Source organism: Diadema setosum, chromosome 16, assembly GCF_964275005.1.
Source record: "Diadema setosum chromosome 16, eeDiaSeto1, whole genome shotgun sequence".
NCBI lineage: Eukaryota > Metazoa > Echinodermata > Echinoidea > Diadematoida > Diadematidae > Diadema > Diadema setosum.
The window spans coordinates 37363942-37387796 of record NC_092700.1 but is presented as its reverse complement, the minus strand read 5'-3'; the positions used below and the strand labels follow the sequence as shown (position 1 = coordinate 37387796).

General features: G+C 36.8%; 1 protein-coding gene across 2 annotated transcripts in view; it reads left to right on the top strand.

Annotated features, from left to right (window-relative positions):
* The window catches only part of LOC140239459 (dual specificity tyrosine-phosphorylation-regulated kinase 4-like), a 102810-nt gene that overhangs the window by 24731 nt on the left and 54224 nt on the right, over window positions 1-23855 (top strand). For both annotated transcript variants that reach the window (XM_072319295.1, XM_072319294.1), the window contains exon 2: window positions 13111-13195. In XM_072319295.1, coding sequence (XP_072175396.1) covers window positions 13111-13195 — 85 coding nt within the window. The remainder of the gene's footprint in view (window positions 1-13110; window positions 13196-23855) is intronic.

Here is a 23855-nt window from a genome sequence, read left to right as displayed (position 1 = left end):
TGACACATGATTAATTTGATGATGCTAACAAGAGCAGTGATCATAAGGCTTCCATTTCCTCGCATTCATTGATCTGTTGGAATGATTTCTAGATATTTAAAGGGTTTTATGCAAATATTGCTCTTTCAGAATCATATGTCCAAATTGTTCTATTCCAATATATTGTAAGGACACTGTATAGAAGTGTATCCTAGATGTTCCCATGTATTACCCTTTCCTGTAGATATCCAAACTGATGTGGTTATCAGCTTTGTATCACATTGAATGAGTGTACCTCATGACATGTTCAAATCTTTGTAGACTTTATCATTGGTAATAGATTCAGAAAATAAGAGTTTGATACTTCTCATTGTACTACTATTAACCCGTTGAGGACGGGCTGATTTTGCCAGAACACACATTTCCCATAGACACTTGCCTGCGTATACATTGTACTTGAACTTGTCAACGGGTTAAAATGTCAGTTGATGTATGTCAGCCACATCATAAAGATTTCCATCCAGTACTAATAGTCAGAATACCTGTATTTTGAAATGGGAGCTCTGACATTACTTGTGTGTAGGTATTCTACATCCTTCATTGAGATTGATTCTATCATCAGGATTGTGTATTAAAGCTATCAATTAATTCTATGCTCTCTATGTAGACCTCTTGGTTGCTTCATCTCTCCTTCTACCTGCAATATTTTTATGCCACTCTAGCTGCTTCTTGTGTTATTTCCGTGTTTACTGTCCTCTGTACTCACATTTTTTTTTTCTCTTGTACTAACAATGTCACAATTCTTTCAGAACTACCTTTTATACTTTATAAAGTACTTCAAACAACAACTACCTTTCAGGGCAAAGTTACCTCATTCAAAACTTGACCAAAGCAGTTATCCACTGATTTAAAACTGCATTTTTATTTCAAAGCTACATTGAAGCTTTCAGTACAAATCAATTGATCTTTACATGTTTCGTGAACCTAAACACGATATCTTTTTTTTTTTTTTTTGAGGTTCTGCAGTGTGATATTTTCACAATATATTTTTCATGCATTGTTCCACATAATGGTATGAATACCATAATGGTGTATTCTATTTCTTTTGCATGAGTAACAAAATGACAATATATATTTTTTCCCATGTCAGATGAATACCCTGTAACTCCGTGTGTGGTCAAATAGTGGTTTTCATGGGGAGGCACTGCCTCTATGCATTCACTGAACCGCTCAGCAGGTTTTATCACAAGAATTTGAAGTAGATTTGAATAGCAGAATTGTAGTGAAAAACAACTGGAAAATAACTGAAATTGAAAAAAAAAAACTCAGCTGAAACTTCCAAGTTTATGACTTTAAGTTATTTCATGCTTATGCAGCATTTCAAGTGTATTTGTGTCTTTACAATCTGTGACAATTTGCACAAATATCAAAAGTCTGTAACAGTGGCCAGGCAAAGGAAAGAGACTTAATTGTCTGGGGCTCTATTGAATAACAGATATTTGTCATTTCTTTTGAATATTTGTTGTTTCTAAGAATTCTGATGGACTCCGAAAGTCCGACTGTGCTGACCCATGAACTGTTTCTTTTTTTCTCTCTCTCCAACATTTCATCAGAACATTATGTTTTGCATGTTGCTTTCGTAAGAATTGCAAGTACTTTGGTTCATCTGAATTGTAGGGAAATTAGATGAAGTAGACATTGAATTTTCCATTACCATGGTTACGGCTAACAGTAGTAGACAGGTGGGGGGGGGGGAGGTATTGGGGAAGAAAGCTGAACAAGGGACATACAATGTAGCAGAGATAATAGTGATTGGTATTGGTTCTGGACTGGTTGCTCAACTAAATACAGCAATTATTGATGGGACTGCAAGGGGGTTCACTATATAGCACCCCTTCTGGACATACAATGAGGGGGGTGTATGACAAAAGCCCACAACTGGTGTATTTTGTGGGCTATTGTCAATTAGCTTGCGCTACATTGAGCAAGGTGAAAGGGGTATGTGGGTAGGGGGTGGTTCTCTTGCAGTGTTGAATTGATAATGCAGTGTATACCTTTAGTGATCTACTACTATGTGCCTGCATATCTCTGTATTTTCCCTTTATAAATGTGTATGCTCTTGACAAGACACTGTCTTTCTCCCTCAAGTTACAATCACATCTCTGATGAATTCTTCTCTTTGACTCATTTTCCTTCATTTTGAGATGAATTCTAATGAAATGGCTTCACATAATTATGCTTAGATGTTTTCTAGTTAGTATTAGGCCACAGTACCCATAATGATTCACTTACGTGGAAAACATGTCTTTGATTGCTTTCAGTTTTCATGTACAGCATGACACATGTCTTGTTTTCATTCTGTGTTTTATTAGGTTTAGGTAGTTAGTGTGGATCTTTTTTTCTTTTTTCTTTTTTTTTTTTGGGGGGGGGGGGAGTGAAGAAGGTATGAGTGGGTATTTACATTGTAAATGTGGAGGCCAAAAAAATGCAACTGTATGTTTGTCTCTTTGTCTCTTCCCCCCCCCCCCCCCAACAAGATCATTTCCATGAGAAGGGTGATTATAATGGCTATAGATTCTGAAGTAAACTGCTCTGTCTCTTCTGCTCTGTACAAACTAAAGGTGAGATCTACAAACTTGTCCACCCCAAGAGCCTGTGATTGTATCCAAGCCTGTGGTAGGCTAGAGACCCACCAGTACTGGTCCTTATGACCAATCAATGCAAACATATGCTGCAAACAACTATGAAAACTTGTCATAATATGTCAGCAGAGGTGCTAGTTTATCATCGCCATGTGTAAACATGGACTATAAAATTATCCCATATAAAGAAACAAATATAGTTTGCAGATTGCCATCATACTCTGAACAAGTTTGATTACTCAAGAGGCCAGCAGACCCAGGCAGTGCTATCTCAGCTTGCCTGGTTGCTATGGTAACACAAACAGACTGTTGGCACTTCTTGCCAAAAGAGGGTCTCGGGATGATACGTCACAAAATATGGCGTGTTGCCAATCTCTGGTGCCAAGATAAGAATGACATTCCTCAACATTAAAAACAGCTTTCTTTTTCTCTTTCTAATAATTTCAGAGAAGTGTTCAACATGACCTCATTTTCTTCTGATGCTGTGAATGTATAACCAACTTCAAATTACGCTATATAGGTTCTTCTCACAAGCCTATAAAGGCCTGTAGATGTCAAACATGAATATATTTTTCTTGCCGAAGGTTTGTCAAAAGGTATATTCACTGGTTATGTTCACACCAGTGAACATAATTTCCGTCTGCTTGTACTAAGCCATACTAACATCAACAATGACTAGCACTCAAGATAAATTTACAACCGTGTATTTATAAAGGAGGTCTGTACAATACCAATTGAGGTTAATGTCTTCTTTGAAGTTATTGGTGCACTTGTCTCATGTCCTATCAAGTAATTGAATGGACATTGCAATAGCAAATTTCTTGTTCAGAACCAATAGTATACACATTTCATAATTACTTTCACTTCTTTGTGAGAAATTGTGAATCTAATTTTAATAACATAATCACCTTTCTGAATGGATACAGTATAAACAAGTAGGTTGCAGGGAAATATTAGGAACAATCTAGATAAATGAGTGACACTGTCAATGCCTAGTGTGCATTGTATAGTCTATTCATTAATGTACATTGCAATATCTACGTATGTTTGCAAAGCTTTGTAGCTCATCTGAGCCAAATGGTTTAACCATGTACAGTGGACTCCTGTTATAACGAAGTCCTTGGGACAGGCAGTTTTCTTTCGTTATATTGAAGTTTCGTTATAACCGAACCAATAAACAGTAAAAAACATAGAGCAGATAATGTTGCAGTCTGAATTTTTCGTTGTAACGAAATTTTGTTACAACCGTGTTCGTTATAATGGGAGTGCACTGTAACACTTTTACTCTAGCTGTCTTTTCCCCTCATTTTCTCCCTTTCCCTGCCTATGACTGTGTTTATTCAGTATCTTTCTAAATCCTGAGTCTTGTCTCTCTGTAACTTCTGTTTCTAGAACCTGTTTCTTGCTCTATGTCATCAGACTGACTCACTGCTTTGTACACTTCTTTTTTTTTTTCAATAACAAATGCAAACACTAAAAATATCTCTACCAATGCACACTATAAAATGTGATGTGTTTTTAGCAGTAAATTTCGTGTTATTTTTGTTCTTGCTATGGATAGTGATGCCAATGATGACGTGGAGATGCTGATATACTGGTTGTATTAAGTAAGTCATGTATGTAGCATAGATTTTTTAGGCTTCATCCTTTCATCCTTAGCAACCAACTGACACACTTCAGTGACAAGAATCCTTTGTAAATCACCATGCACTAAATTGATTGCCCAATTAAACACAATGTGAACTTCAATTCTGACTCTTTATCAAAACATGGCAACATTGGGATCTTTTCTACACATGTTCCCACAGGAGAGAGAAAGAGAAAGAGAGAGAGAGGAAAAAAACCCCACACAGAATGAGTGATTGTATGATGCCAGCCAAATATTTTTAGTCAAGAGATTTTCCTGTCTTAAAGGGACTGTACAGTAATGGTTGAGGTGGGGATTCATGTTTTAAACATTCCTAAGTGAGATAATGAAAAGCCTCTTATAAAATATGAAAGAGCATGTAATTTTAAGAAGGATTTAACGTTTATTTGATGAAAATTGGTTTTCAAATGGCTGAGATATCCAAAAAAGTGCTAATAATAAAAGGCGACATGCCACAGCTTTATTAGGATCTCTTTATTTTACCTTGTTTTGGGATATCTCAGCCATTTCAAAACCGATTTTCATCGAATAAACTTTTGATACCCCTTAGAACTGCATGCTCTTTGACATCTCATAGAGTGGTTTCTGAATATCTTGCAAAACGTTAAAAGCTAAATCCTCACCTCGACCAGAACTGTACACACCCTTTAAGGAATTCCTTTTAAACTTACACACGTAATGCCATAAGGAGATGAAATCTGTGAAAGGTAGACAGTGTTGAAACACAGTGCTAATGCACTAATCTTACTTACCTGGCAAATAACTCTGTGTGAAGGTTTGTCTGGATGCTGTTTTGTCAGTGCTGTAATCTGTAGGGTCTTCTGTAAACTATTGTTATCTTTGTCGTCAACTATTTTATTGAGGTAATGCCACAACTACTCTCTATGAATATGGCCAGCTAATGTTCTCAAGTGTTTGGCCAGTAATAAGATTATAGGATAATGCAAGAAATGCCAGACAAGCAACACATGTCAGTTAGTTGTGAACATGTGTCGTATTTCAGTTGTTTTCTGGAGTGTCATTAATGGTCTTTACAGATGCAAGTTGTTTTGGCTAGAGTCATCTCTTTATTAACAAAGTTAGTGTGTACTATGCCGTAATGGGTATTTCTAAGGTAAAAGATTGCATTTCATAGATTCGATGTTGGGTTATTTTCTGTTTTCCATGTGCATTAAGCCCTAATACAATATAATCTTTTAGAACACTTAATGAGATATTGAACTCTGGCCCAAAATTGCTTCAAAGAAGTAATCTATCAGAATTTTTGCCAAAATGAAATATTGTTCAAACATATAAAATGCTGGACTGACATACTAACATAAGAAGGTCAAGTATATTAAATGTTGATCAAAAATTTGTTGTTTTCCACTGAATGTCTTGGTAGTGATTGAAAAAGATAGTAACCCACAAATTTTATTTGAACAGTACAGTGTATGTTTTATACCATTTCTAGACTAAGTGGAGAATGTATGTTCAGTGGACTGACCAAACTGTTGCAGTTTGGTCAGAACCTATGTCAGTCTACATGCTAGCTTATTTGTGCACTTACAACAACCTAGGTGTCAAATCACAAAAACAACATCTCACAAAAATGTGACCTCATTCGAGGAAAACAGCTGCACACACACAAAAAATGAAGTTTTTACAGTTGTAAGTAAAGTAAAGTACATGTAGTTAGTATCTGACACTTGCCAAAGCTTGTCTTGCAGGTGACAATTTAACCTTTTTCATTTTCCTGCTTTGATCCTAATTTGCCATCACTGTATGATGGGTTTTTAAAGATTGTGTTCTTCTAAAATAATAGCACTATGGTTGCAATTACCATGAAAATTTTTTCCCTTACTGCTGAGGGTGTAATATAATCAGGGTTCTTGTTAATTTTTTCGACAGCAGGTAATTAGTCATTCACAGGCGGTTACCAAATTGGCCGGGGGTCCAGGGGGCCGCGTGGGCCCCCTGGCGGGGTTCAGGGAAAATAGCATTCTGGAGGGCCATTAGTGGCTTAAAATGACACCAGAATTACACTCTCTACAAACTGTGAGAAATACAAAAATCCACAAGTTTAGAAGGAGAACTGCAGGCAAAAAATTTTACAATTTCCAATGACCATGTCATGATGTGCCTGCTACATCCTATTCCTACTGCTTTAGATTTCTAACTACATGAACTAGTCTACAGTACTTTCATAATATGAACATAGGGATATTTTCAAACTGTGCAAAATGGAACATAAATCTGAATAATATATAATTACACAATCCAGACTTATATTCAGAATATTTACAGTGTACTGGAAAAAATCAACATGAAATTGACACTTGTTTTTGTCCGCGCAGCCAGGGCTCGACACTAACGTTGGGCCACCAAAAGAAAAAAAAAAAGTGGGATGTTTGTCTATACTTTTAGAAATGAACAGCGGTATCAATCGACTCCGTAAGATGCTAAAATAAATTTCAGATATTGCTTTTAATTTTGGAAATGAATAACGGTAAGATTCAGCTATGTAGGGTGCTAAAATTAATGTCAGATATTTGATTTTGCATTCGGAAATGAATAAGGATAACATTCGGCTCCGGAAGATGCTGAAATAAATGTTGAATGTTTGCTTTGACGTTCGAAAATGAATAAGGATAATATTCAACTCCGTACGATGATGAAATAAATGTCGGATGTTTGCTTGTACTTTCGAAAGTAAATAGCAATAACATTCGGCTCCGGAAGATGCTAAAATAAATGTCAGATGATTGCTTTTACGTACGGAAGTGAATAGCAGTAATATTCTGCTCCATACAATGCTAAAATAACTGTCGGATGTTTGCTTTTAAATTTCAAAATGAATAACAGTAACATTTAACTGCGTTCGATGGTAAAATTAGTGTTTGATGTTTGCTTTGACGTTCAGAAATGAATAACAATAGTATTCAACTCCGTACGATGATAAGATAAATGCCGGATGTTTGCTTTTACGTTCGAAAGTATAAATAGCTACGGTGGATGCTAAAATAAATGTCGAATGATCCCTTGACGTTGGGAAATGAATATGCCCAATAACAATAATTTTCAACTCCGTACGGTGATAAAATAAATGTCTAATATTTGCTTTTATGTTCGAAAGTAAATAGCAATAACATTCATCTCCGGAAGATGCTAAAATTAATGTCGAATGTTTGCTTTGGCGTTGGAAATGAATAACAATAGTATACAACTCTGTACGATGATAGAATAAATGCCGGATGTTTGCCTTTAGGTTCAAAAGTAAATAGCAATAACGTTCAGCTCCGGAAGATGCTGAAATAAATGTCGGATATTTTCTTTGACGTTCGGAAATGAATAACAATAGTATTCAACTCCGTACGATGATAAAATAAATACTGGATGTTTGCTATTACGTTCGAAAGTAAATAGCAATAACATTCAGCTCCGGAAGATGCTAAAATAAATGTCGAATGATCCCTTTGGCGTTCGGAAATGAATAACAATAATATTCAACTCCGTACGATGATTAAATGAATGTCGGATGTTTGCTTTTTCTTTCGAAAGTAAAAAGCAATAACATTCGGCTCCGGAGGATGCTAAAATAAATGTCGGGTATTTGCTTTTACATTTTGAAATGAATAACAGTAACATTCAGCTGCGTTTGATGGTAAAGGAAATGTCTGATGTCTGCCTTGACGTTCAAAAATGAAAACAGTAAAATTCGGCTCCGTACAATGCTTAATTGTCAGATGATTCATTTCACTTTCGAAAGTGGACAGCAGTAATTTTCGGCTCCGTACGATAATGAAATAAATGTCGGATGTTTGCTTTTAAATTTGGAAATGAATAACGGCAATATTCTGCTCCGTACGATGCTAAAATAAATAACAGATTGATGCTTTTACATTTGGAAATGATTAACGGTATCAATCGGCTCAGTTAGATACTAAAATAAATAGCGGATGTTTGCTTTCACACTCGGAAATGAATAAGGAAAACATACAGCTCCGCAAGATGCTAAAATAAATATCACGCACGCGTATCTCGCGAAAACAAAATCGAATGATTTTATCAATTAATTAGTAGGAACATCGGAAGGTATTTCTGTGTCCTCCTATCGCGTGGTTTAGGAGAAAACATGAACTACTCTGCAAAACGGGAACGAGACATGGATAGCGTTAATTTGGTTTTCGATGTTCCGTTTGTCGTGTGTTTGAAAGCGGCAAGTCAAGAAATGGAACCTCGCGAAAAGGAAATGGAATGACTATGATTATGTTATGTGGTAAAGAAGAAAATTGGGAGGAACAGTACTCGGTTATTCGTCACAGATAATGAGCGGTAAAGAAGGGTATACCGGCGGAACTGAAACGTTTGTTTCCGAGTCTTCCCGCTTCAGATAGCATAGCGCTCGTTGCATGCCAGCTCGTACGAGTACGTACCGACGCGCGTGCAAATCGAGCGGGCACAGTAGTGTCAGTGTGCACTGCGCGCGCGTGCAGTTTCGAATTGAAACTATTTTTTCTTTATTTTTGTTATTTTTATATTTTTTTTTCTTGTTCTTTTTTTTAATCATTATTATTATATTTTTTTTTAATGAAGCCACAGGCGGTTACGATCGGCGTTACAGCCGGTAAAAATAACCGGTAACCGGCTATTAACAAGAACCCTGTATAATGCATTGCAGCTTGTCTCTGTCCCTTTGCTAGTTGGCTGAATACTCTTTCTATAGAACTTTACAGAATCCTGTAAAGTCAGAGTAAAGCTCACAGGTACAATCTTATAATGGACCCAAATTTAACACCCCATCCCCCCTGAGAGAGAAAAATGTAGAAGCTCAATCTACTGCTTTGTAGTGATGTTAGAAAGAAGCATTGGTTGTTAAATGCCCGACTTACAGCAATTCCTGCAACCTTTGAAATGACAGTTTCCATGCAATCTAAAGTCCGATGTTGGTTCCTGTAATACTTTAAGACATCCCTTCCAGACAAGTTCATTTGAATTTAACGGTAAAGTCTTCAGCTTTTTAAAAGTTAAGTATAGCTGGGAGGCAAGCTTAGGAGGGGTGTTTGTTGATGTCAGTGACATGGTCTTAGACTGCATGGCTTTACAAGTTAATCAGTGCAAGTTATTTGCTGTTAGAGAAGCAAGGGGGGGGGGCTCAGAAATTGTCCTCTTTAACCCATTGCTTTTAAAAAGTGACAATAGTTTGTGATCTTCCTCTAGGCATTTTCTGTTTGTTTTGTGCTATGTATAGATACCTCTATACACTACAGTGCAGTAAGCTATGGACTTCACTAATTCCATGCTAAATCCATTAAATGAAGATAATTTCATTTTGAAGAGATTGTCATAAATGTTTATTTTGCAGTTGCTTTCCACAAGTAAGATCTTATGGTCAATCTGCATTATTGTAATACCAAGTGAAAAAGAAAGGAACTAGGTGAAAATCTGAACCAGCCACCAACAAATTGTTATGTATAGCGAACAACACTGCAGCCAGTTTATAGTGCTTAGTTACATGATTCCATTGAAACAAATATTCAATGCCTCATTTCTTTTTCATTCTCTGTAGTCTTATTCATTCATCTCCAGGAAGAGATGCCACATAAATAAAGAGATTTGTTTCTTTGATCTTCTTCTTTTTGTGTGTGTGTGTGTATGAATTGTATGCTGTGAGATAGTAAAAGTGTGTGATAGAATTAAGATCATATTTCCACTTCTGTACCCAACCTATTATATTCAAGGCATCAAAGGCTGTACCTTCAAACTAAACCTAACCTGAGGATGTATGGAAGATGATGATTTAGCCAACAAACGTAAGCTCTCTATAAGATGCTTTTTGCCCTTGCACAATTTGCTGCCATATAAAAACAAAAATACACAGATGTTTCAGTCTTGTTACTCAGTAGATTGTGCCTTCAGTCCCTTTGATATCATATCAGAAGCACTAAAGATTGTGTAGGCTGATTAGGAGGCATGTTTGTGATAGAGGTGAGACACATAATTTGGCAAGAAAAAGCAAATCAAAAACAAATGAGTTGGCAACAGTCTCTGTTTGCAGAGTGAATGGCTTCTTACAGTGTGAGTGGCGAACACAGATTACAGGAATAGACATGTCTTAATGAGCACCCCTAATAATTAAGATGACCTTTGTTGCTATGCTACACAGGACTTGAAATGATGTGGTTGCTAGGGACAGCTGCAGTAGTCACAATAGTGATAGCTGAAGCACACTAATGTTGATTTCCAGCTGTGTTCTCTGATTGCTACAGTTGTAGCATTCTGTCAGGATCTGTACATGATCATCTCTGTGGTTACTTGAAAACCATTTTTACAGTATATTCTTGACTGTGATGCAGAGAAGGGGTTAAGGGAGTGATGAGGATGATGAAGGACCAAGAAAGGGTTTGAGAAGATGAGGAGACGATGAAGGGAAAAGGGGTCAGAGAGTGGGTTGGGTTATCTCACAGGGCCATCCTCTCAAACCTGAAATGGTAGAACCTATCCCCAATCCAAGAAAGCTATTTTTAGTACAGAAGAGATTTGTACTGTGTTAAAGATGACTGATGATATGAGAAGTGGATGCTGAAGGGATAGAAGAGAATATACACTGTAGTTTGATACTACAGGCTATGAGTTTATATTAATGTATAAACAGTCAAGTACCGTGCATAGTGATATGGGATATAGGAAAGTCTAGCTGGTATGTATTGAAAAGATTGTTCATAATTTAAAGGCATAATTTACCATTTGCAGATGAAAGCATTAGTGCTTTAGAATAGTTCTAAAATGTGAGTTAGGGATAGAAACAGCCACTGTCGAAATTTGAATCCGTATAATCGATGTTAAGTGTTGTTAAATACACAAAATGTGAACAATAGTTATAATAAAAATGTTTCCAGACTAAACCGTGTACAGTTACGGTTTATTGAGAAAAACCCTGATATCTCCTTATATTTTAGGTTTTATGGCAAATATTTCATATGGTAGGATGTTTTATGATACAACAGACCTACACATATGCATCAAATGTGATATCTTGAACATTTTTAAAATCACTGCTCCCAAAGGTAAACTGGACCTTTAAAGGGAAGGTAAACCCAAAGAGCAATGTGGATTGAGTGAAAGCAGCAACATTAGTAGAACACATCAGTGAAAGTTTGAGAAAAATCGGACAATCGATGCAAAAGTTATGAATTTTTAAAGTTTTGGTGTTGGAACCTCTGGATGAGGAGACTACTAGAGGATATGACGTATGAGTGGACAACAATACAAAGAAAATATAAAGGATATTCAACAAAAATTCACTTTTCTAGAATTATGAAAGAGCAGTGGACCAACCGCTTTCAGAAAGCAGGGGGAATAATTGCTACCCTTAACATATGTCAATATCAAGTTGATGGAATTTGTAATTTTCATGAAAAATTGATTTTTGTAGTATTTTCTTTATATTTTCTTGATATTGTAGTCCACTCATACGTCATAACCTCTAGTAGTCTCCTCATCCAGCGGTTCCAACATCAAAACTTTAAAAATTCATAACTTTTGCATCGATTGTCCGATTTTCTTCAAACTTTCACTGATGTGTTCTACTAATGTTGCTGCTTTCACTCAATCCACATTGTTCTTGGGGTTTATCTTCCCTTTAATATAATATGTCTATGGCCCTCAATCCTATAACATCAACTTTAGTTGTGATGCCGATTTGCAATTCATCACAGGGGACTGAACTTTAAGCTACTATCGACTACTGTATACGCCATATATTTCGCGAGTCTAAATTTTCGTGAATCGGGAATTCCCCGACGATTTCGCGAGTGGTTAAATTCGTGATCGTGGAGTCCTGTACTGAACGGAGAAATGTACATGCGTACGTCAGTCACATCGGGATCAGAGTCAATATTTTCGCGTGTCTTTAATTTCGCAAATAGCACCCGATTTGCGAAATTCGTGAAAATAAAAACCTCGCGAAATATTCGGTGTATACAGTATGTGTAAACTTAAAAGTTCTTGCAATTATAGAATCAATTACATCATTAAGCAATGTCTCAATTTGAATCTTACTGTTTTTCATGGAATCCATCCAAATCTCTTCTACGCTGTGTCCAATATAGCTGGAAAATTGTACATTTGAAAAAAGATAAGAAAAGAAAGGGATCACTCAATGATAATACCTCAACACTTACATTAATGTTCTTTGTAGTATAAGTTTTATGCCATGGAGTATATAATGGTTGCAGTTTATACCACGCTAGCATATTTTACTCATTTGACAAAGTAACTTAATATCATTTGATAAGGCATCGGCACTGTATAGAATGATCAGTAATAAACAATACAGTAAAATGAGGAATGTTTGCACACTTTTTAATTTTGCAAATTTCGCGAGAGCCAAGATTCACAAAATTTAAATGCATGTGAACGTTTTTGTCTACACTATATGCATTGAATATTAGAGGCAACTCGCAAGAATTTCATGCCGTAAAAAAAAAGGCCGTTGGCCCCAATTCGTGAAAATTTCATGCCGCAAAAATATTGTTTTACAGTAGACAGTTGTGAGTTGTAATGTGATGGTGAGGATGTTTTTACACATGGAGCTTGCAATGTGTTGTAAGTGATAGTGCTCTCAGCAGTCTGCAGTAGTCATGTTTAGATACATTGCATCCTTAGAGCAAACTGACAAGGATAGAGGGAGGGTTCACTAGGACAAACAGGATTCATCTGCCTTCTATCTTCCCTATAGATATCTCCTACCATGAGTTCATGTTGTGACATTCAGATGCTTGCAAGTGCAAAGGACCAGTTGTAGTATTTCTGCATACTGACTAAAACCTAATTCATTTTTGGTCAATCTTCATATTTCAGGTCAGGGTCTGAGAGGCGAGATCCTTTTCGATCCATGCTACCAATGATCAAACCTCTTCATGCACCCCAACAAGCCAAGTCAAAGGTAAGAACCACAGGTTTGTTTGTTTGTCTGTTGGTTTTTTTTTTAAGTCATAAGTTTCTTTTCAATGCATTGTTGTCTTTGAATGGCAAAGGTTCATTTTTGTTGAAGTTTTGATTAATCACTACTGTGCCATTTGCAGTGACGTTGGTCACTCTGGTGTGAAGTGGCCTTGAAACAGTTGCCTGTACTGGTCAAACTATAAACCACATCACACTGATCAGAATCACCACAGTGATTTAGTGACTGAATGAAACATGGCACTCATTCACTGACTGTGTCAATCCAAATACAATTTATCGTGAGAAAATTCAGGTGATCACAGCCCAGAATATATCATAGTGATGTCTTTTTAGGTGATCCGAGTATCCTCTCGGATCACCTTCTGTATCTGTACTGATTCTTTGTTCTTCTTTTTATTTTCCTTTATTTCTAACCAAAATTTGTGCAGCGGTTAGCTCAAAAAGTCCATTGCCTTTCAATGTCAAACTTATACCATATATGTATCATGTCCCAAAGACGGCAGATCAAGTAAAATCATAGTGATCAGTCGACCGTGACGTCACTATGACGTCATTATATGAAAACACATTTTCATTCATATCTCATTAATAGAATGGAATTTTGCAATGAAATTTACGTCACATATAATTCAAGTTATGCGCATTCTACTCATGTTCTCAAAATTCATATTTTCTCTTAAAACGTGCGCGTACGCGCGCGTTGAAATATTTGTATGCTCAAATCGAGCTCAAATTTTTTTTGCACACGTTTCAGACCATTTGGAGCATTTTTTGAAAAATTGAAAAAATTGGACGGACGCGTACGCGCGCGCACATATTCGCACGCACAGCTCATATGCAATAGAAATTTCCCGTTTTTTTACATTTATCGGATGCCTGAAATGTCAAGGAATATTTCTACCAAGTTTCAAGTCAATCCGACTTAATATGACGTCATACGGGCCCGTCAAAGTTGAAATTCCGCGCGCGCGTCAATGGCGATATACAGTGCAACGATGCCAAAAAAACGCCAATTTTAAATCCGATTTTACTCGTCAGGATGAACGGTGACCCCCCATTTTCTTTACATATTCTGAAAGCTGATGAGTTGAATATGTTATTTCATGGGTTGGCTATGCTGGAAAAATGATTAAAAGATATCAAATATCTTAATAAAGTAAAAAAAGTAAATTTTCAAAATGACGTCATCAAATTTCAAGTTCACTCAAGCGTATCTCACTTATCCTTTGCCAATTTACACCCAGATTTGAGTATGTTGTAGCTTATTATATGATCTTTCATTAATATGATTACAACATTTTGATTGGATGACGGCATCACCTCGTAAAAATAGATTGAAAGTAATATTGCCAAATTTGACCAGTTTACGTGTTATCTCTATGGGAGAGCAGTTTTTCTGGCAGTGAAAATTGACATGACTCTCTTTTTCGAGCACTAGCTCACTTATGCTTCGGTGAATTTCTCCCAGATTTTAGTATGTTGTAGCTGAGACTTTGGGCTATCGTAAGTGTGCCCTCCATTTTTTCATACGATGTCGGCATCACGTCGAAAAACCTGGTTAAAAATGGCAGGAGGCTTCGATGCAGCGTCATTTTGATTAATACACAGGGCCTATGGAGAATGAAATAGGTCATTGCGTAGCGCATCCGACTCGTAATCCTAAGGTCCCTGGTTCGAGGCTCACCCCTGCCAATATTTTTTTAAATTTTTTTAAACACTTTTTTCTTCTTTTTCTTTAGTTAATCTTAAACTCCCTTTCCTTACTTTATCTTTTTCTGATTTTTTTTATGCTTCTCCTTCAAATTTCTATAAAATAACATAATTTTTTCTTTATTTTTCTTTCTTTCTACTTTCTGTGCAATAGATGAACAACAACAATGGCTATCAATCCCATATTTTGCACATGTTTAGTACATGTCACGTACATTATTTCATAAAATAACAACTACTTGATCGGACACCATCTTGGGTATGTAAATTAGGGTCAAAGGTCATAAATGTTTCATCCAGCATCTTGGTGAATACATGTCCTATCTTTCCCATATTTTGCACACGCAAAGACCATGTTACAAGAATCATTTCATAAAATAATCACTTTTTGCTTAGACGCCATGTTGGGTGTGCAAAGTGAGGTCAAAGGTCAAATATACTTCATTCTGTATTTCCGTTAGTGTATACGGAATTCGGTACCAAAGATGGCAGGTCTCACTCCCTTTTCTAAATGAGAATCCAAATATCACACGGCCAATGTCTCTAAACAAGGATGAAACCTTATGGTCATGCCTATTGTGATCAGGACTCGAATCATTGATTAAAAAAAAATCGGATCACCTAATTTGTCAGTCTTGACAAATTCCGGGTCTAGTCTTGTAAAGGATTGTACAGCGGGAATTTTGCAAACTGAAGTATGTTGTTTAAAGCAGCCTCATGTGAATTTGGAACTACTTCATGCTATCTATTCATTCTTGACCTTTCACCTTTTGAACATTACCTGACAGGTTTTATTTCTTACCTGCTGTGACACACTAGGTGTTGGGTGGAGCTTCTCATGTGTGCAAATATTAGGTTTAGGAGTAATTTGATTGGTTTAAAAAAAAAAGAATGTGTTGTTAGCATTTTTGTGAACTGAAGCTGTGCAGAATGTCCCAGCCATTCCTCTTAATATATGCAGCCTGTTGGCTGGTTTTTGTGCCTTGACAAAGATCTAAAGTGCCATCATATTGTATCAATGCTATAAGAAACGATAATTTGAAAGTACTTTTTCTTTGTGAAGAAATGTCAATGGCACCTATTGTCTTGAGAGATGATAGTGTAGTGCCAGGCTATGGGTTGTCATCACCTTGAGTGGCTGAATAGTCCCACTCTTGAATGACAATCTGACAATCTGTGGAGCACTCGCAGCAGATGAAGTCCATTGGCGCTGAGCCTGAGCCTGAGGCTGAGGCTGAGGCTGCCCTTGCCTTCCTCCTGGCTCTCTTGTCAGCCTGCTGATTGGTTCTTGCAGCTTTCTAACAGTGCCTTCCCCTGCACAGCTGGTGATTTTTCAGCAGTACATTTAATCAGTGAAATGTTCATACGGGTTGATGATATAAACCTGTTTGAAGATCTTCCAAATTCTATAAGAATCAACAGAATGGGAAATAGAGCACTTGGATAACAAAGACTGAATTTAGGATGAAACTGACCTTTTATGTTATAGAGGAAAAGAGTGATCGAGCCCAATATCTTCAGTTGTCAGCAGAGAAATGCATCTTAATCAATAATATCACAAAATAAATCTGAGCTCTTAACCCGTTGAAGACGGACTGATTTTTCTACAACACACATTTCTCATAGACACTTGCCCATGTACACTCAGGACTAGTCCTCAATGAATTAGGGCGGTGAGTTGGCTCAGTCGGTAGCGCGTCTGCCTCACGATCACGTGGCCCGGGTTCGAACACGAGTCTGGACTGAGCAATGTTGTGTGTAAGCATACAGTCCCCTCTAACAAGAGCAAAACACTCTGTCCCTCGGATAGGACATAAAATGGAGGTCCCGTGTGTGAGAGAGTAACAACTCATGCACGTAAAAGATCCCGCTTCATTCATTTATTGCAAAGAGCAGGGTGTTTAACCCGGTGAAGTGGTCCCGCAACTCACATCCGACTGGACCCCATGGAAAACCAGCTAAACGTAGCTGAATATGGGCTATCCAGCCATCTTCTCAGATGGAAATGAACAAACAAACAAATTAATTGCGGTTTGCCAGCACAAGAATCATCATCCAAGTTTGTATTAACAAACATGGTATGTTCAAATGACATCCAACTGCATTCATATATTAAATTTTAGCATGAATTTACAGTGAGGAACATTGATGTCCAATATACATGTATAACATTGAAGACTGAATGCAATATTTTAAGCATGCTTAACTCACAAAGATAATGAAATGGATCAGACTGTTCAAAATAGGCTTCATTTAATGGAAATGAAATAAAGCAAGCCATTATAGAGTGTACTGTGTTACAGCATGCCACCATGGCACAGTCTGGTTCAGAGATTATTACCGAAGTCTCCCAAATATGTCATAACCAGTATGTTTGGATTCAACATGAAAATTTGGTCTTAAATTAATTACACAGATGTTATATCACGTCTTTAACATAGCCATGAAAAATAATAGCTATACAATGTTCTTTGTGGATTAATTGAGGTAATACTATTATGAGCTGGAGGTCAAAACAGCCCACAGAGAATGGCTTACTGTCAAACACAATTGAACCATTGCACCCTTAGTATCCACTTTTTAAATGTGATCCAAGTATTGTTAGTAAACAGAGGGTAAATGACACACATTTGAGACCTTAGATCAATAAATGACCGTGGCTTGCTGGTCCAACAAGCCTGGTAAAGGTAACAGATCAAATGACCCAATTGGTCTGGTCAGGTGCCATGCCAGTCTGCAGTAAAATGCTGGTTGAAAAGGTCAGAATCATCTAAATGGGAGCTTTCTCTGAATTCATAGATGATTATAAAACAGGCACTAAATGCTATACTGTGTGCAATTTTTCTTTATACATGGATACTTGATGCTCATTGACACTTTTGGACTTTGGATCCCCCCCCCCCAAAAAAAAAAAAAATAATAATAATAATAACTAACTAAATATAAAAAAAAAAATCACCATCTCACTTTGAGCTCAGATGTTGATATCATTTAAAGAAATCGTATAGTTTTGGTTGAGATGTAATTTCAGGTTTCTAACATTTTTTTTTTTGTGTGTGTGTGTGTGTGAGATAATGAGAAACCTTTTATGAAATATGAAAGAGCATGTAATTCTATGAGGAATTCAATGTTTATTTGATGAAAATTGGTTTTGAAATGGCTGATACATCCAAAAAAGAGTGATTCTAATAAAGTGTGGGACCCATACTTTGCTATGATTGCTTTGTTTTACTTTGTTTTTGGATGTTTCAGTAATTCCTAACCCAATATTCATCAAATAAACTTTTAATTCCTCTTAAAATGGTATACTCTGTACTATATCATAAGTGTTTTCTTGGTATCTCTCAAAAAGTTAACAGCCCAATTCTCATCTCCACCAATACTGTACCATCCCTTTAATCCCTGCAAATGCCAACCAAAACTATTTTTTGAAATACACAATAGGTAGTAAAAGCTTATGTAAGCAGTCCAATATAAGAATATATGATGTTAAGCTCTTCCATTAAGCTGAAAACAAAAAGATGAACATCAACAAATGGAAAGCCCAAAACAGCTGCTGACACTGTTAGATATCTGTATACCTGCCTATTTCAGTCTTCTGATAGATGAATTATTACAGAAATACCATCTTGTATGGGAACAGTGAGCTACTAATTTTTAGAGGCTTTCCAGTATGATTAAAATTTCATCAATGTTATCACTAGCACTGGCCTTAACAGATATCATCTGAACAAATGTCCATTGTATGACACCTGACCAGCTGACTGTGGGATGGATTAGGAGGGGTCTCTGTAGGTTCTGCCCAGTGGTATAGAAATTGCTCTACAGACTGACAATCTATCATTGGAGAACACAATGTCCAAAATACCTATCTAGTAATTTCAGGTTTGATTGATTCCTTGTGACGGTAATATGAACTCCCATTCAAGGCACCTACTTCCGATGATTATACAGACCACAGTTAGGTAGCTCTATATATAGCACCTATAATGCTGATTAAATTAGCTTTTGTGCTGCTCATGCTAGAAAGAAGACCCTAGACCTATTATATGCCGTGAGTCCTAGCTGAAATGTTAAATGTCATCAAGTTGAAACTGCTTGACTATATACCAGTGCATTATTGATTTTAATTTTCTTCCAAAGATTTTTTGCCAACAAGTTTTGGAGGGATTGCCCCCCTGTAATGTCTGTGTGTTGATAGGTCTGTCTGTATACCTTAGCTCGTCATACAGCCGCCATTGTATGATCTAATGACTACGCAATCAATGAAGATGTCCAGCAGCTAATTGAAATTTAATCATCATTGAGGAGACTTGTTTTCCTTGTACAGACAAATTGCTCAGACATGTGAACTGTTGAAAGAAGTAAGATTCTGGGCTATCTCAGTATCATTTCATGATGCTATAAGAGCTGTGATGGTAGAAGTATTGCTACATTAGGGATTGATTGCAATAGCAGATAGCATCTCCATTTGTTGACAAGTGAAAACAAATTGTATGTTTCGTTGGACTCCATCACCCACTTCTGATTTTCATGACACATCCTGAGAATGAAATCTTTGAAAGCTTCCATGGTGGTAGAACATTGGTTGGTAGAAGGCTTAACCCGTTGAGGATGAGTCCAGAGTATGCTTGGGCAATTGTCTATGGAAAATGCGAGTTGTATCAAAATCAGCCCGTCCTCAACAGGTAAACAGTGTGCCACACGTGGTGCTCCCTTAAGCCTTCTTATGTTCCTGGTATGTAAACTTCTCTATTTGTCACTAGGTATCCACACATTATATACAGGAGGCATTTGCTATTCAAGCATTTATAGAGCACAAGAGGGAACACATTATTATCAAGTCTGCAGGGTTAGAAGCTTATCAGTCTTCAGGCCTATCAAGAAGCATTTCGATATAGACATACGAATAGTCAACACACAGTGCAAATTAAACCAAGTGGTATTGTGATTTCACTATTAACTGATATTTCATACTAGAAAAATATGCAAGTTTTGTTTTTCAATGAAATACAAGTATTGTGTATGCCAAATATTTCGCGAGGTTTTAATTTAGGTGCCGTTCTCGAAATTAAAGACACGCGAAAATATTGACTCTGATCCCGATGTGAATTTGACGTACGCATGTACATTTCTCTGTTCAGTACAGGACTCCACAATCGCGAACTTAACCACTCGCGAATCATCGGGAATCCCTGATTCGCGAAAATTTAGACTCGCGAAATATATGGTGTATACAGTACTTTGTACTTAAAACCATTCTCATGTTCAAGGTACAGAGAGGTAAAAGTGAGCCACATCAAGCAAATGGTATACATTAGGGACTCAATGACACACATTGCACATCAAGGTTTGTCCTACATTCAACATAGTATCTCGTGTAAAATGTCATCCTTTGATTGCTTCTCCTATCCACTTTAATGGGTATCAATAGCCGCACTTTGGTCTGTAACTATTGAGCTCGTCTTATCCCATTATTGGTTGTGGCCTCTTTAGAGATTTTTTGAAAGCAATCAGTTTTACAAACACTCATAATCTTTTGTGAGATGATCTCTAATCTTCAGTGAAATCCGTTAAGACTGATTTGACGGTGTATAAAGAAGACATGCTTTTATAGGTAAGGAGGTACACCATAGGGTAAAGGGGCTCTTCATTGTACCCTTAAGATCTTGCTATTCATTTTTTTCCACTGTGAGGAGAATTCCCCTGAAGCTCACATCTTTCCCAAGTACCACTTCTCCACGGTTCTCCACCCCTGCTGCCATGAGGATCTTCAGCACTAAAGTTGGTCTACTTGTGATGTGAAAGAATCGTGTCATGTGACTCACCTTTATTCCACAGTGATACAGCTACATGTCATGAAACAAACATCATACTACCAGGCACATAGAGCATAGTATGAAAGATAAAAAGGCCTTTAGACCATTAGCTGTCTTGCTTGCATATTAAGGTCTTCTAAATTCCCATGACAGACAAGAAATCCCTTGGCTGAATGAATTCATGTTCTCTGATCTGATTTGTTTGTTTGTTTGTTTTTTTGAATGAAAGAGGAACAAGTATTAAATGAAAGCATTCATGCGCATTACCCTGCTCTAACGTCGATATGAATATCATCTCTCTGTGTAAAGGGGAAGCCCCCTTTATTGATGTTCAGTATGGAGACATATTCAGTGTGCAACTGATGTCCCAGATAGACATTCTTATTTTTTTTTTTTTTTTTTGTGATTGATGCCCAGTAGCATATATCAAATTGTCTGGTCTGCATGTATATTACATGATTAGATTTGCTTTGCTTTCAGTACATCAGTAGCACACACGCACACACACACACAAAAAAATAAGAAAAACATATCACATTAAAGTTTACTCATTGAGTTATTTAATGTTCTTTAACATCTGTGCTGTAGTCTGATGTAAACTAGTCTATCATCTTCATCTTGATGTGATCACATTATGTCACAGTCATTTCATTGTATGGAAGAGAGTTTTAGCTCAAATCTCAAATGATGGAAAGCTTTGCAATTGTCAGTGAGTGAACTTGGTAAAGGTGTTTTAGAATGTTTGAAAAAAATAGAAAAGAGTGTGTCATCCCATCTCTGATAGAGCAGTGTACAAATGTTAACAATTAAGTAAACACTACTTTTAAGCCACAGAATAGGCTCATCATCATATGGTATCAAATTGAGAGTGTTGAATTGCTCTAGATCATTATGTTTCTCTAATTCTGTGTGAGTCAGATCGTGATTGGAAAGTATAGTGTAGGTAAAGTTGAAGGATAGTTGCTATAAGATTATTTTATTACCACTGTTACAACTTACAGCTGTAAATCTACTGACACATCTTTATTCCACGTAGTCCAGTGAACATGCTGAAGTGTCAGCTTTCTCCAGAAGATATGAACTAAGCTTGTTTTTTTTTTCTTTTTTTTTCATGTGTCTCTCCAGTATTCCTTTCATTACAGACATTGCATGGCACAGTGTTCACAGAGAACTTGTGTCAACACAGGCAACAACACAGTGTTCATAGAGAACTCCTTTCAACACAGGTATTGACACAGTGTTCATAATAGTCTTTATCATATATCCACAACTCTGGAACTATTGATGAAATGTTTAGTTAGCCACATACTGGCAAAGCTAAGGGGCCAATTCAATAGAATTTGTGGAAGTTGAAACATTTTGCCTGTTGGCAGGTTTCATATCCTATCTCCTTTAAGGATTTAGCTCAATCTTTGATATTGTCATTGACTCCCTTTGTCTGATTGATCTTTTTAGTTATGTCATGTGTATTAACACCTAGGGTACAAGTAGGACTGTGCTGAGCTTATTGGAGTGCCTGAAGGATTGTAGGATGCTTCATATCTTGTGTCTAGTCATCATTACTGTTGCATCACAATTGAACCTCTCTTTTTTTTTTGTTTTCAGTGATCTTTTTATTAATTCCATTTCCTTTGAGAACTCTCTTGCTGCTTGTCTTTAGCAGCCCAGAGTGTACAACAGAAGACACTAACTGTGAAGAGGCTTGTAATCTAGCAGAGTTACTATGAGAGAAGAATGAGATTATGACACTCATTGCTATTGCCATCATGATGGAGACGAGACAAAGTACTAGCAGTCAGCAAACATCAATGACAATTAGTCTCACATAGGGATTTTATGGTGCCACCAATAATAGAAACCTTCAGTTTATAGTTCTTTAATCATCCAGAAAGCAAAGCTCCTTTCACATTTCAAAGTTAAGTGAGCCTCATTGTGGCATCAGAATTGTACTTTAGACTATTAAAGGTATCAGTGTTGTAAAATGGCTTTGCTTTCAAAGCAGCTAATGGTGTCTTCTTCTTGTTCCATGTCACATGTGATAAAAGTTTTTTTGGAATAGATAGATGTAGTTATCTATAAGGATCCCGGATGAAGTATTGTTTACATAATAAAGAAATTCTTATCAGCTTTGTTTTACGTATAGTAGTCATGTAGTCTTAAAGAGGAGATGGTGGTAATTAACAGCACACACATCATTTCTGTGACACCCAAACAACAATAAGGTTGCATCACCACCGAACATTTAGGAGAGAAAAAAAAAAAGAGCAAAACAAAACAAATCAAAACAAATTTATTTCTGGAGCACCATGCTTGTGATTTTCTTCTCTCCAGAAATTTTTCATCTACCTAGGTTTCCTTGAGTTACATAATGAACAATGTATAGTGAGGGAGAAATGGCAAGTGTATGCTATTATGCTGTTGAGTCTTCTTAGTGACGTTATTGTGTCGGAAAGGCCAGTGCACATTTACACCTGTGTCTAGAACGGAGTTTAATATCCCCTCTCCTTTCTTTGTATTGATATATTGAGAGTAGATGTTTGCGTGGTCAAGCCCACCTGAATGCACTTTATTGATGACTCTTGATGATCTCAAACCACAATAGCGAATTTCACAAGTGTGTTTAGCTAGAGCTACATATGTACCACTTCCAGACTGAAGGTTTGATGTTTGTGATTTTGGACCAAATCATCCTTAGCTTTGGACCATATCATCCTTAGAGGTTTGGACCAAGTCATCCTAAGCTTTGGTCCAAATCATCCCTGGTTATGATGTGAGACAGACATGGTGGCAGTGCTAATCTCATTTTGTGTCAGAAGTCTACGTGACTGTCAGAGGTCTTTATCTCTTCATTGTATCCTGGTCGTGTGTATTCGTGACATCAAGCCTTCCTTATGATATCTGTGTATTGTATCAATATCTGCAGCACACCATCATCCCTCATTTCTACGGTGATGACAGCTTTTCCGCTATACTTCATGGATACTTCTGTTGACATTTTAGAACTGACAAGTTATTGCTTTTTGATTGTTGATGTGACCTTGTTGAAAGATAATGATGGATTGTTTGACAATGCCTCTGTTTAGAGGCAGAGTCATTTTGTGTTTAAAAAAT